Here is a 12403-nt window from a genome sequence, read left to right as displayed (position 1 = left end):
TGGAATTATTCTTTGCAATGTAATAACTTTGCAGAGTTATATCAAAGGAGAGATTGTGTTGAATCTAAAATTTATATGCGGATCGATTTATCGCAGTAAGTTCGATAGTTTGGACTGAGATTCGAAGATCTAACATTTTCCGACCGACTGTGTTGTCCACAGTAATTAATTTGCTACAAGGTATTATATGTTGACACAATTGCTCATTTTGGTATGATACTTAGTCTTCCAGTACATTACGGTTAAAAAATCCATACACCTGCCGCCCAGATTCCTTTCCGATCATCGGCTCCAGCTCTTTCTCCGTCAAGTTGGCAACCTCCCGTAAATTCTCCGTCGCCAGCACGAGCCGCATAATATTCTTGGGATTGATCCCCGGCACAGCACCCAGCATCTCCTGCGGCTCCAGGTTGAAAGCCTGATCCTCGGCCTGCATATCCTTATCGAGCCCGGCGCGCACCGCGGCGATGGGATCCGGCTCGTCCTCCTGCGCCTTGAGCGACTCAAAGATCTCGGCTGTTTGGTACGGCGAGGAGGACCAGATGATGCGCAGCTTCGGGAACGCCAGCGTAAGCAGGACGAGCTTGGACTGTAGGTCCGATGACACATTCGTCGGCGCGATGCTGTTGAGGCTGCCCGACAAATCGGCAAAGGGCTCCAGCGTAAAAGACTTGTTCTGGTCGAACTCGATGAGGAGCATGGCGCTCTTATAGTGCTGGAACATGGTCTCGCACTGCGCGTAGAGACGGCCGTCCTTGAAAGACGAGATGAGATCGGAGATGGACTTGCGCTCGACGCAGATGTTGGGCGAGAGGACGTAGTCGCCGACCGTAAGCATGCAGGGGACGATGATCATGGACCGGCCGTGCAGGAGCGAGGGGAGCGAGGAGCGGAACTCGCGCACGTCGACGACGACGCGGGGCGGTTGCGCCGTGGCGGCGAGACGGCCGCCGCCGGCGATCCTGGTGTTGATTGTGCGCAGGAAGGCCTCCTGCGGATCTTCGGCGCCGTGGGGGTCGACCGTCATCACCAGGGACATGGACGCCCGCTCCTTGATAAGCTTCGTAAAGGCGTCCTTTTCGCGGCGCACACTCGACAGGTACCGCTGCTCCTCGACCGACTCGCCGTAGTACATAAAGTAGACCCGGACGTTTCTGTCGTTGTGGGACGACCGGTAGACCTCGACGCGGCGGATGAAGGCGGCGTCGGGCTCGTACATGATGATGTACCGCGGCTTCACCTCCTCCAATACGTGCTCGTCCTGATCCCCATCGTAGGCGTGGATGACGACCAGATCCTGCATCTCGTACAGTTGGAAAAAGTCTTCCATGTTTTCCAGGGGGTCGGTGACGATCTCTGGCTTTTGGTCCGCTTCCTCCTCTGTGATTTGCACCTCGGCCATGAGGTCTTCGACATCCGTGGGCTTCTCAAAGAATTGGAGGATGCTGCCGTTGTCGGCCCGCCCCTGGGCTGTTCCAGTCATACCGCCGCCTCGCATGCGCCTCCGCTTGTTTGACGGTGCCTTGCCCCGAAGCCGCTGGCCGTTACGATCGGTGGCGCCATTCAGAGCCTTTTGGTTTTCGGAAAAGAGCGTAGCGTTGACCTGTGCAAATTCCCGTTTCCATCGTAGATAGTTGCGCAGCTTCCGCCTCATCATGAAAGCTGCTGATGCCGAGTCTTCCTCATCGTCATCATCTTTCGTCGGGTCCTTCTCGACTTTTGGCTTGAAATACATGGTCTGCAAGTAGTCTCGGAGTTGCCTGCAAGTATTCGTATCACCACACATGATGAGAATGGTGCCGTTGGAATCGTCGCGGGCCGGAGGGTCAAAATGCATGCTGTTATCAATCTCTGTCAAGACGTCCGCCAGCCAAGCCCATTTCGGCTGCTCTTCAAGAACAGGGCGAAGTGAGTCAATATTCGCATCTGCTGTTGCAGCTTTTGCGCTGGCAGAGTAGACTCGACGCCGCGCCGTCTCGAAAATGGTCTGCGCTGCGTCAAGGAACAACCAAGGGGACTGGTTTTGCCTCGTTGACCCCGGAGGCGGCGAATGTGCTGCATGGATGGTATCTAAATGTTGCAAGAATGAGACGGCGTCAAGGGAGAGAACGGACGAGAGCATGCCACGAAGGACGCTCAAGTCGTTGACGATCTGTCGAGTCTTCCAGCTAACTCTGTGCCAGTTAGGGTCGAGCTGCCTTCTGATGATCACGTCAAAGTTCTTATGCAAGGCACTGTCGAGGTTCCAATCCTCCATCTCCAGGCCCGTGTTGCCTTTCTTCAGCTCGTGGATGCTGACTTCAACACATTCAAGAATTGCATTTTGAATGTCTCGCATGGGTTCGCTCATTGAGATGTTCAACTCAATCACCTCTGCCGTTTTCTTGCCCTCCAGAGACTCTGCCACCGTCACGTGGAAGCGTGGCCACAATGACGCCTTTCTCAGAAAGAGGTTCCTCATCATGGTGGTCAATGGCGAGAAGCCGGTCGAGAATGGGTCTGGATTGTCGGCGAACGCCTTGAGAAAGCCGGCTTTGTTTTTCTGTCGATATATTCGCAGAATGAAGGCCTCAAGCGACGTGGCCACGACGCGATCGGCATGTAAAACGATGAGACCGGTGACCTTCTCGGTGTCGAGAAGATTCGTCAGGAGATCAACGACGAGAATGCGCGAGGTGATGCTAAAGATGCCGCCACGGGTGTACATCTTTTCTCTTGCGCCGACACTGGTGAAGTCGGTGTTGACGACCGTGAGCCCCCTCGCGTTGGGCGACTGGCTGATTGCGGCATGCTCGGCCAGGGCTTCTCCAATCCAATTGTTTTCGCGATCCTCGGCCCCAACAAGAATAATCAGGTTGTTTCCTGCCGCATCGTAGGAATGAAGCAAGTTTGTGACGAGCCTCATGAGCCCCAGCCCACGGGCGAGGACGACGAGCTCATCTTCATTCCGCAGCTCCTGGAAGAGGCTCTGCTGGTATTCCTGGGAGAGATCAGTCTGGTGAAACACCTGATAATTGACGTGAAGAACTTACAAGGGGAAGAGAGAGCTTGACCGGCTGAGCGTTGGTTGACATGGTGCATCGTGACTAGCTGTGGGCACCGACTGTGGTTGAAAGCTGCCGGGAGACATGCTTGGATCGATCATGACTGGATCCGGACTGAGGTCACCACTAGAGTTCCATGACTCCCGCTGACATACAGTGCCGCGCACAGCTCAGATGGCTTGGATTGTACAGTGTTGTGTAGTCGACTCTTACTGTACAAAATCAACACAACTTCAAGCAAGACGTTCAACTTCAGGAAGTCAGATGGCTATTTACACCGCGATGGCTACTATTCCTTTATATCATCTGAGAGAGAACGAACTCATGAGGAAAGTACCCTCGGGCAATAAGGTACTGGCTCCTCTCAGAAATAGCCATGGTCAACCGAGCCCAAGAAACTATTGTTCGAGACAAGGTGCGCGCGCTAACATGTAAGCTTAGAACGCCCGGGCGGTGGGTGTTAGTCCAGTCACTTTGCCAAAGACATGGCTCTACACAGTTGAAGCAGGTGCATCACTCGGAATCTCAACGCCCACCAAGATGATCTCGGGTTTCGTACTCTACCTACCTTATTTCACTTGCAGACTAGTTGGCTCTTAGAATCACCCCGTGGTCACTGGAACAAGACATCTTGGGATCTTCAACAGCAATCCTGCTTTGCGCCAACACCGCATCGAATCGACAAGACCCGGCAGCGATCACTGGTAGATGCAACCGTGGGGTTATGGAGCATGGCGTGCTTGTCACTGGAAAGCCGGCCGTCTCCTGTCAAGTTTTTGGCCCATCCTCTTGCACGTTAGCGGCCCTCGTGATATGCACGCAATTCGCCGGTGACGCGCAGGAGTCTGGCCAGCATCTGGCCAGCATCTTCCCATCCAGATACGCCAAGATCAATGGCTGTTGAAGGGGCCCGGCTACGGGCGGTACACGCAGAGAGCCAATCGCACAATCAAAAGGCAACAAAAGTGTCTTTGCATAGGAGGCCTTCCAAGTAAGCGGGGATGTTGCTCGCGGGGTTGTGACTGCCTCTACCCCTCTGCGGGCGGGACGACGTCATCGGCCGTCGCAACCTTCCACGTACCGCAGTGACCTGCCTCAACTCACATGTAAGCCACCAGCAGAGATAGTTTATAAACAGTCCATTGTCCTACTCTTGCTTGCTTCTACTTTGACTACTCATCACAATACCGATTCATCAAACCACCAAAGACTCTTCAAACCAAACCACCCAAGCAATCAAACAATATTCAACATGGCCGACAAGGTTAAGGAACTCGTCAACAACATCACCAAGGGTGACGTGAGTAGCATCTACCCCTCATTCATAACCCAAAGCTGCGAAGCTGACACCTTGGTAGAACTCCGACAAGGAGAAGCAGTTCAGCACTCAGCCCATCCAGGAGAGTGGCAGCGGCGACCCCAAGTTTGCTGCTCACCAAGCGCATCCCGGCCCTGCCGTCCCCAAGGATTTCAACGCTCAAGAGGAGGGAACCAAGGAGGAGCGCCGAGCCAAGGCGGAGGCTTTGAACAAATAAACCAACATGACGATGAGGCAGCATCTTTCGCGATGCATGACCCTGTATGACCAGTTACGAATTGTAGACTATGGGAAACGAACTGAGCACGGAGACTCGGGAATTGGTCGGTGGATAAAGCCATCTTAATACTACCAATACACTCATGAATCAAATTTCACATAACCTGATACCATTGATATGGGCTGGGTTCCCTTGGCCATCAACATCGCGCAGGTCTAAACGAGTTGAAACGTTGACTGCAATACCTTTTGGTTCAGTGAGGATATGGTGAGGATGGACCAGAGGGCAGCATAGTAGTTAGATTGGTCGTGAAATCTTCTGGAGATCGTCAGACGCCTCTATTCCCGTATCGACCCATGCCCGTCGTTAGTAGGTATCTTCGGAAAGCAGTAATGCGACCTTACCTTACGCTGAACGTTGCGCGTCCCACAATGACGACAGACTTCCTCTGCGTTCCACGTGGCGGTGCAAACATACCTAGTGTGGCTGGTGCCAGTGTTTAATACGCGGCAAGGACAATCCGACAGCGAGAGACCGGGGCCTGAGCAAATGGACAGACGCCCGAGCAGCGCCCGGGGGAGAGAAACATCCCAGCCAAAGTCCACTGAAACGAACGACTCAGCCACCAGCCCGCCGTGGCCCAGGGCCGGTTACGAGTTCCGTCCAGCCCACTCGCCAACCTCCGCTGGGCGGGCTGCGTAAGGTAGGCCCAGTGGAGGAGTCTTTGGGCGGTCATTCTGTCCCAAGTAAGTCCAACAATCGTACGCCATTTCATCTCCCATTCTGTCAGGTCCCAGACTTGCCGATTATCCCATCCATTCGCACACTGCACGCACACACACCATCTCACATACAACCACCCGGACCTCATCCTCACCCGGCACAACCTTCTCCTCCTTCAGCCATTCCGCAAGCCCAATTACATGGTATTTCAGGGTTCCCCCGTTGAGTGATGCGATTCCACATTTCATGAAACGCCCCCGGACCCGGAAGCTCTGGCATCTTTGACCACAAGCTTATCACTCTCCCACGCAGCTTGCTTTTTGTCGGACGCAGAGTGGCTGCCTCACATACCGCATTGCATAGCGAAGCATCGTCCTGGTACTAGCTGTACCTTTCTACCGTACCTGAGGTGCTGTACAAAGTACTGTACGCTGTACCCTGCTGCCTCCAAACACCGACAAGCGACGGCACTTGGTTGACTTGTCTCGGGGTCCTTGTCGTCCTTGCTACCTTACCTACTGAAAGCGATCAACCCACGAAGCGCCATCCCGAAAGAGGAGGTGTCTGTTTGCCCAGCCCATTCACCAACTACTAAGCGCCACTTGCCATCGCCTACACACGCGTACAACGCAAACCACTACGACCAAACGTGGCTCCTGCCTCTGCTGCCGCGGCTCCTGCAAGCACACGACCCATACAACCACTCCACCTCGTCCCAATTCCAATTCCACCTTGATTCAACTACATACGAACAACGACACCTCACCCGATCGGTCCCAACGAAGACTCTCTCACCTCCCCTCCCCTCCCATCCCCTCCGGCGACCCCTCCTCTTCCTGCCGCCACCATGCCGTCGATATTGAGCGACGACGATAAGGAGACGGTCAAGCGCTTCGTCCCCAAGCAGACCAACAAGATCCAGGCCGTAGCTGTTGCTAGGCTATACGTTGCTTACCCCAACCCCGCGAGATGGACCCAAACAGGAATTCAGGGCGCCATCGTCCTGTCAAATGATCTCGTCGGCAACACATACTGGCTCAAGATGGTGGATATTTCAGTGAGTGACTGCGCTCTCGGCGCCTCTTGCAATTTTGGCTGACATGCTCAAAGTCTGGAAACCGCGGTGTCATCTGGGACCAGGAAATATTCGACACGTGGAGCTACAATCAAGATCGCACTTACTTCCACAGCTTTGAAATTGAAGAATGTCTCGCCGGCCTCTCCTTCACCGACGAGAAGGAAGCGAAGCAATTCAAGAAGAAAATGGACGATAGAGAAAAGAACGCAAGCAGAGCCACGAGGTCGACACCATTTGGAGGTGCCTCCCAGGCTGCCGCACACAAACATGGTTTACTCGGAGGTCTCTTTGGTGGCCGACATGCTGCGGCACCTACCCCTCCCGACTCCCCGCGGTCGAACCTGCCACATGGCCGTATGCCTTCTCTGAATGGTGGCCATAAATCTTCAGAATTCGCTGTTCTTGATGCCTTCGACCCTCAATGGCGGGAGAATTTCGGCCAAGATCTCCGAGATAAGGGACTGACGGATGAGTTCATCAAGGAGAACCAAGAGTTCATTGTTGAATTCTTGAAGGAGGAGCAAGAGAAACTAATGGCTGGCGCTCGGAGTCATGCTCCTCCTCCGCCTCCTCCGCCAGCTCCTCATACAAATGGTCTTGAACTTCGAAACGGAAGAGCGCCTCCTCCGCCGCCTCCTTCAGGGGGAAGTCATTCAGACGGCCCACGCCTACCACCGCCTCCGCCCGCCCCCAGGCGCGGCGCAGCGCCGCCTGCACCCCCGCCTGCTAGGAGGTCAGGAAAAGCAGAGACGCCTGCTGTCAATAGAGAACCGACACCCCCGAGCGAACCTCCAGCGCCAGAAGCGTCAAGAAGTCGATTCGCTGTACCGCCTCCTCTACCAGATGCCGGCAAACTCGCACATGCTTTGGGAGGTTCAGTCAACGCCATACGCGGTGGGCCAGCAAACCCTGGGCCCCCTCCTCCGCCACGACCACCCAAAACGCCAATGCAGGAGGAAGAAAGGCCTGCTGGTCACAAATTCGGCGTACCGCCCGCATTTCCCGGGGCAAGGCAGGGTCCACCACCTCCGAGTCGAGGACCTGTCCCGCCGCCGCCGCCCCCACGTTCGGATGGCCCGCCACTTCCTCCGAAAGCTCCGGCGTCAGAGGCACCACCGTTGCCGCCCTTGTCTTCACGACCTGTGCCACCACCTCCTGCGCTTGGCAGTCCGCCTCTGCCTCCTCCACCGCCGCCATTGCCATCATCAAGCGCTCCTCCTCCGCCGCCTCTCCCCACCTCACCGCCACCTCTCCCAACATCGAATGCTCCCCCGCCGCCGCCATTGCCCTCCTCCAATGCACCTCCGGCTCCTCCTCTACCTCCGTTAAACAACGCGCCGCCTGCGCCCCCTCCGCCGCCTCCCGGAGCAGGGGCACCTCCCCCTCCGCCGCCTCCCGGAGCAGGGGCACCTCCCCCTCCGCCGCCTCCCGGAGCAGGGGCACCTCCCCCGCCGCCACCACCTCCGCCCCCGGGAGCCTTGGGCGGACCTCCTCCACCACCCCCTATGCCCAACCGAGACTCTGGGTACTCATCCGGTGTTCCCGTTCCTCAACCGGACTCTTCGCGCTCGGCCGTCTTGGGAGATATTCAGAAGGCTGGTGGTATCAGGGCGCTGAAGAAGGTGGATCGGAGTCAGATCCGCGACAGAAGCAATGCCACAGTTGGTGGCGGTAGTGACAGTGGTCCTCATGGAAGCGGCCTGCCTCCAGCCGGCGTGGCACCTGGTGGTGGTGGTGACATGGCCAACGCTCTCGCCGCTGCACTCCAGAAGAGAAAGGAGAAAGTTAGCAGAAGTGGTAAGTAAAGCCCAAGGTGTGCTGCTATTATATCGTTACTAACGTATCACTAGACGATGAGAGGAGCGATAACGACGACTGGTGATCGATGTGTGCGTGAGGCTCGAGGGAAGAGTATAAAGAAAGCCTTCGGGCCATATCGAAACGGTACCGCAAGTCGAGACCTAGGCTTCTCAGACGATTTGAAGCAGTATTACATCGTATTCGATTCTTGGCTATCCAGAGTGACAGCTGCACATTTAGGGATTAGGCGGGCGGGTACGGTCAAAAAGCATCACAGTTCTTCGGTTGGTCAAACCCGGGGTACCAAAGAGATGCTCGGCGTGTCCGCCGCATCTGGAGACGGCAGTAGGGTAGAAATAGGACAATATTGCTATTGTAGCAAGCCCGCTGGCCGCATGTAAGAAATTGGAACCAAACAAAATTCAAATGCGTCACGCCATCTCCTTGTTACACAGGCTCCTCGTTCCAGTAGCTGCTCGTTCTGACATGTCACTTTGAGTGAGAGAGGCAAGCAAGATATGATGAACTTTGGCGAGCGGCGCAAAGCCACTGACCAAAATGAAATTTAATTACTCAAGCGCAAAGAGGTAAGATCTATCGTTCTGATGATTTGACAAGCCATGACGTCTCTCCCACCATGGCCCGTCCAACGCACCACCCTTGACACCTTGACTGTCGCGGAACCCTACAGCCGATAACAGAATGTAACGGCCGCAGTGTTTGAGAGAGAGAAGACAGCGTTCCCACCTCTCGCCGTCTAGCGGTAGGAAAGACGGATAAGAAATTGAGAAGTGGGAAGGTTTCGGGGCATTCTGTCTCAACACTCTGATGTGGAGTGTTGAAGAGGGGGCAACGACAAAAGAGGACAATTGTTTTTAAATGTCATCAATATCAACCTCCTTCTTGCCGGCACCACCAGCGGCGCCCTCGTCCTCGCTCTCCTCCGAGTCGCGGTCGTCGTCAAACTCAAAGTTGCAGTCGCCGTCGCCCTCGGCGCCGTAGGTATCCGTCTCGTTGATCTTGGCGGACTCGGGGAGCTCGCCGTAGGCCTTGAGGGAACGGGCCTCGTCGGCGGTGTATTTGAGGATGACGTCGCCCTTGTCGTCCTGGTACTCGCGCAGGGAGAGGAGGATGATGTCGCCCTGGTTGATCCAGACCTTCTTGCGGAGCTTGCCGCGGATGTTGGCGAGGCGCTTGACGCCGTCGAAGCACTGGGCTTCGAGGCGGCCGTTGCCGAGCATCTTCACGACTTGGGCGTATTCTGTGGGAGAGAGGGGGGAAGGTTAGTTGTGATGCGCTTCTTGCTTTGAGGTGTTCTACCGTATCATGAAGTGGTGGTGGAAACGCGTCCGATGTTTTTTTTTTTCTTTTTTCGGTTTGGATGAGTGATGAACTAACCTTGGCCATCCTCCTTGAAGGTGAGCTCACGCTTCTCGTGGTCAGACTCGTTCTTTCCACGTCTGCGGTTCTTTCCTCCCTGTTTTGGTTGTTAGTCTTCATGATCGAAGCGTCTTATTTCCCATCACCAGTGGCATCATCAACATCATCATCGTCAATGTGCGTCGTGTGTGTATCGAGCAGTAGCAAGGAGGGGGCGGGGTTGTTGGCGGGGCGCGCAACTAAGCAGGGGGAGGGGTGGTTTTCGACTGTCCACACGGCTCCAAGAGAGAGGTAGAGAGGGAAAATCTTCTTGGATGGGGGAGACTGGAAGGACAACTGGGCTTGAAGGGGCCAACCTACTTTTCCCTTGTTCTTGGGCATCTTGACTACTCGTGAGAATTCCGGTTCTCAGCGGTATAGGTAGGATGTGAAGGGGGGTGGGTTGGTTGGAAGTGGGAGAGAGAGCGAGATGTCGAAAGGAAGTGCGAAAGTGGGCGGTGGGCTTTATTGTGCGTTTGGAAAGCGCCCCCCGAACAAAAAATGGTGGTGCTTTTGGGCTTTGGGCTCTAAGGTGTGGCTGTGGTGGGTTGCTTTTTTGTGCAGGAGCGGTGCAGGGCAGTGATCTAACGGAACAGGGGGTCCTGTCGCTGAGGTGGGCTGGCTACTGCCGCTCTCTGTGAGCCTGTGAGGTGCAATGTGATTGTGGGTTTCTTTCAAGTGGGAAGGGGCGAATGATGTTGAAACGGACTGGCTCGGTTTTTTTCTCTCTCCTGCAGTGCAGATGAGTCAAGTGGGGTGGGATCTTTATGTGGTCACCGTCACCAAATTGAGAAAGGTGCGCTGTGGCTCACATTTTCATTTGGGCGTCACGGTGTGTCCTTCACCAATCTCCATCAGCCCATTGAATTTGGCTGAGCCACAGTCGGCCTGCCATTCGTGGCACCAGTGATCCACTTTCTGGTGGTCTAAGCTTTTCGATACTTACCTAAGCCATTTTGGGAGAGCTTGGCCTACAATGGATCTCTTCTTCGACAGTCGGAGCTTACCTACAGATTGCAGATGGCACATTCGCGCCTCGTCGCCTTTTGAAATCTAGAGAGCGGTCTCTACGAAATCGAACTGACCTATCGGCCGTATCTTACAATACCATCGGCGGAGCTCACCGTCGAGTTATGACTACCCGAGGACCGCCCCCGGCGACGCCCATGCGATGATGCCGATGCGGCTTCAACATGTCACTGGCACAATGCGAAGACTGCCTCTTGGCACACCCCTGGCGACACAGGCGGCCTGGTTCTCTTGCTCAAGACGACTTGGCCGTTCTGCAAAGGAGCTAAGTTGGACCCTCGAAAGGCGTCGACAAGAGAAAGAAAATAAAGATTATTGGTTCGAGGAACGTGGCAGACAGCGCAAGGACAAGATGGACGAGATAAAACGGCGGCTACGCGGCGAAGACTTGAAGGCTTCCAAGGAAGACGCTTCAAAGCTCCCATCAGTTCGACCACACAGGCCACCCCCGCACCCGGTCGACTTCAAGACTTTACGAAAGGAACATCGCTTCAAAAGGATATTCCTTGACCTCGACATTGGGCTGGCCGCCTTGGACTACCGAATGGTGCACCTCCCCGGCGAATTGGATCAAATGTTCGAGCAACTCAAGATACAGATATCTCCGCGGCATGTCATGAGAAACTGGGACAGGGAGTACTTTGTCGAGACGATGAGCGAGCATCCCTACTCGGTCCTCTATAGGCATAGGTACGAGCAGATGAAGGAGACCATGCCGCTCTGGATTTGGCTGTACGGAGTCACCGCGCATGGAGGACCACTCGTTGTGAACACTGCCAGGAGGACCATGAGGCGCGAGCTTCACGCCGCCCTGGATGCCAGAGGCTACGATCCCGAGGGACGTCTGAAAAGGCCCAAGTGGGGCACAGGGAAGGGCACTTCCTTGAAAGGCGATTTGAAGGGTACGATTGCTCTTACTGCCAGGCTACCCGCCGATGTGGTAAAGAGGCTCCCCAAGGCCGATCTGCGAGCGGCCATGGACGTGGCCGTGGACCGTCTGATTGAACTCAAGGACGCGGAGCAGAACCCGGAGCGGTGGCAACGCGAGTACGATGCAAAGCTGGAGGAGAGAGCACGGAAAGAGATTGAGCGGGAAGACGAACGGAAGCGACGGGAAGACGAGGCGAAAGCAGAAGCGAAGCGGCGAGAGGATGAATGGCGGGAAGAAGAGTTCCAGAAGGAGGCGGTATGGCGGCAGAGGAGACTGGAGCGGGAAGAAGCACAGTTGCGAATCAAGGAGGAAAGGCAGCTCAGGCGGAAGGAGCGGAGACAAAAGGCCGCTGAGGAGAAGCGCCGGATCGAAGCAGAAAGGCCCCTGAAATCGGGCCAACTCTGGGCGTGACGAGGACGTTCGGAGCTGGAAAGATCTGGTCTCATTATCGACAGAAGGTATGGGCAGTCTTTCATGATGACAGCCTCGGCTGGAGTCTGTGTAACATAACTCTACAAATGATACCCCCGGATAGAAGCCATGACTTTGTTTGAAGAGAGGGAAACGGTCCAAGGCTGCCTTTGTTACTGATATCTTTCATGGCAAGGCAGCGGTCTTTACATCACAGTACACAATCAGGAGAAAGAGTCCGCAACGATGGGGATTTCAGTATGTCTCACTGCATCTTAAGCACAAAGGGAAGAAGTTGAAATGGCCCGCAAAGTATCCCATCCTGGTATCTAACGAACAATAAGACGAATTCAATGCCTTAAGGTGAGGTGAGGTAGATAGATACCTACTGGGAACTGAAGAATGATAACTGAGGTGAAGCACGGGGCAG

The 12403-nt window shown here is 55.0% G+C and overlaps 5 protein-coding genes across 5 annotated transcripts; 3 read left to right on the top strand and 2 right to left on the bottom strand.

Moving 5' to 3' along the window:
- Positions 1 to 220: 220 nt before the first annotated feature.
- BDP55DRAFT_538068 (DNA repair protein) lies at positions 221 to 3074 on the bottom strand (the record flags this gene model as incomplete). Its single annotated transcript, XM_060567908.1, has 2 exons — positions 221 to 2980; positions 3033 to 3074. The coding sequence occupies 2 exons, from the start codon at positions 3072 to 3074 to the stop codon at positions 221 to 223; spliced, it is 2802 nt and encodes a 933-aa protein (XP_060437010.1).
- A 1222-nt stretch (positions 3075 to 4296) lies between these two features.
- Positions 4297 to 4579, top strand: BDP55DRAFT_722488 (uncharacterized protein; the record flags this gene model as incomplete). The annotated part of the gene is made up of 2 exons (XM_060578615.1): positions 4297 to 4344; positions 4403 to 4579. 2 exons carry the CDS (start codon positions 4297 to 4299, stop codon positions 4577 to 4579), a joined length of 225 nt encoding a protein of 74 aa, XP_060437009.1.
- A 1523-nt stretch (positions 4580 to 6102) lies between these two features.
- Positions 6103 to 8725, top strand: BDP55DRAFT_699741 (uncharacterized protein). Its single transcript, XM_060577903.1, has 3 exons — positions 6103 to 6362; positions 6416 to 8180; positions 8234 to 8725. Exons 1-3 carry the CDS (start codon positions 6153 to 6155, stop codon positions 8263 to 8265), a joined length of 2007 nt encoding a protein of 668 aa, XP_060437008.1. The 5' UTR covers positions 6103 to 6152; the 3' UTR covers positions 8266 to 8725.
- On the bottom strand, positions 8701 to 10354 carry BDP55DRAFT_641000 (uncharacterized protein). Its single transcript, XM_060573374.1, has 4 exons — positions 9924 to 10354; positions 9582 to 9660; positions 9058 to 9444; positions 8701 to 9016 (listed from the first exon to the last, which is right to left on the bottom strand). The coding sequence occupies exons 1-3, from the start codon at positions 9942 to 9944 to the stop codon at positions 9059 to 9061; spliced, it is 486 nt and encodes a 161-aa protein (XP_060437007.1). The 5' UTR covers positions 9945 to 10354; the 3' UTR covers positions 8701 to 9016; position 9058.
- Positions 10355 to 10358: 4 nt separating this feature from the next.
- BDP55DRAFT_640996 (uncharacterized protein) lies at positions 10359 to 12361 on the top strand. Its single transcript, XM_060573373.1, has one exon. The coding sequence runs from the start codon at positions 10774 to 10776 to the stop codon at positions 11971 to 11973; it is 1200 nt and encodes a 399-aa protein (XP_060437006.1). The 5' UTR covers positions 10359 to 10773; the 3' UTR covers positions 11974 to 12361.
- Positions 12362 to 12403: the final 42 nt, after the last annotated feature.

The sequence above is a fragment of the Colletotrichum godetiae genome (genome assembly GCF_030913485.1).
Source record: "Colletotrichum godetiae strain CBS 193.32 chromosome Unknown BDP55scaffold_1, whole genome shotgun sequence".
Classification (NCBI taxonomy): Eukaryota; Fungi; Ascomycota; class Sordariomycetes; order Glomerellales; family Glomerellaceae; genus Colletotrichum; species Colletotrichum godetiae.
The sequence above is the reverse complement of the archived record's forward strand: the minus strand, read 5'-3'. Positions and strand labels throughout refer to the sequence as shown.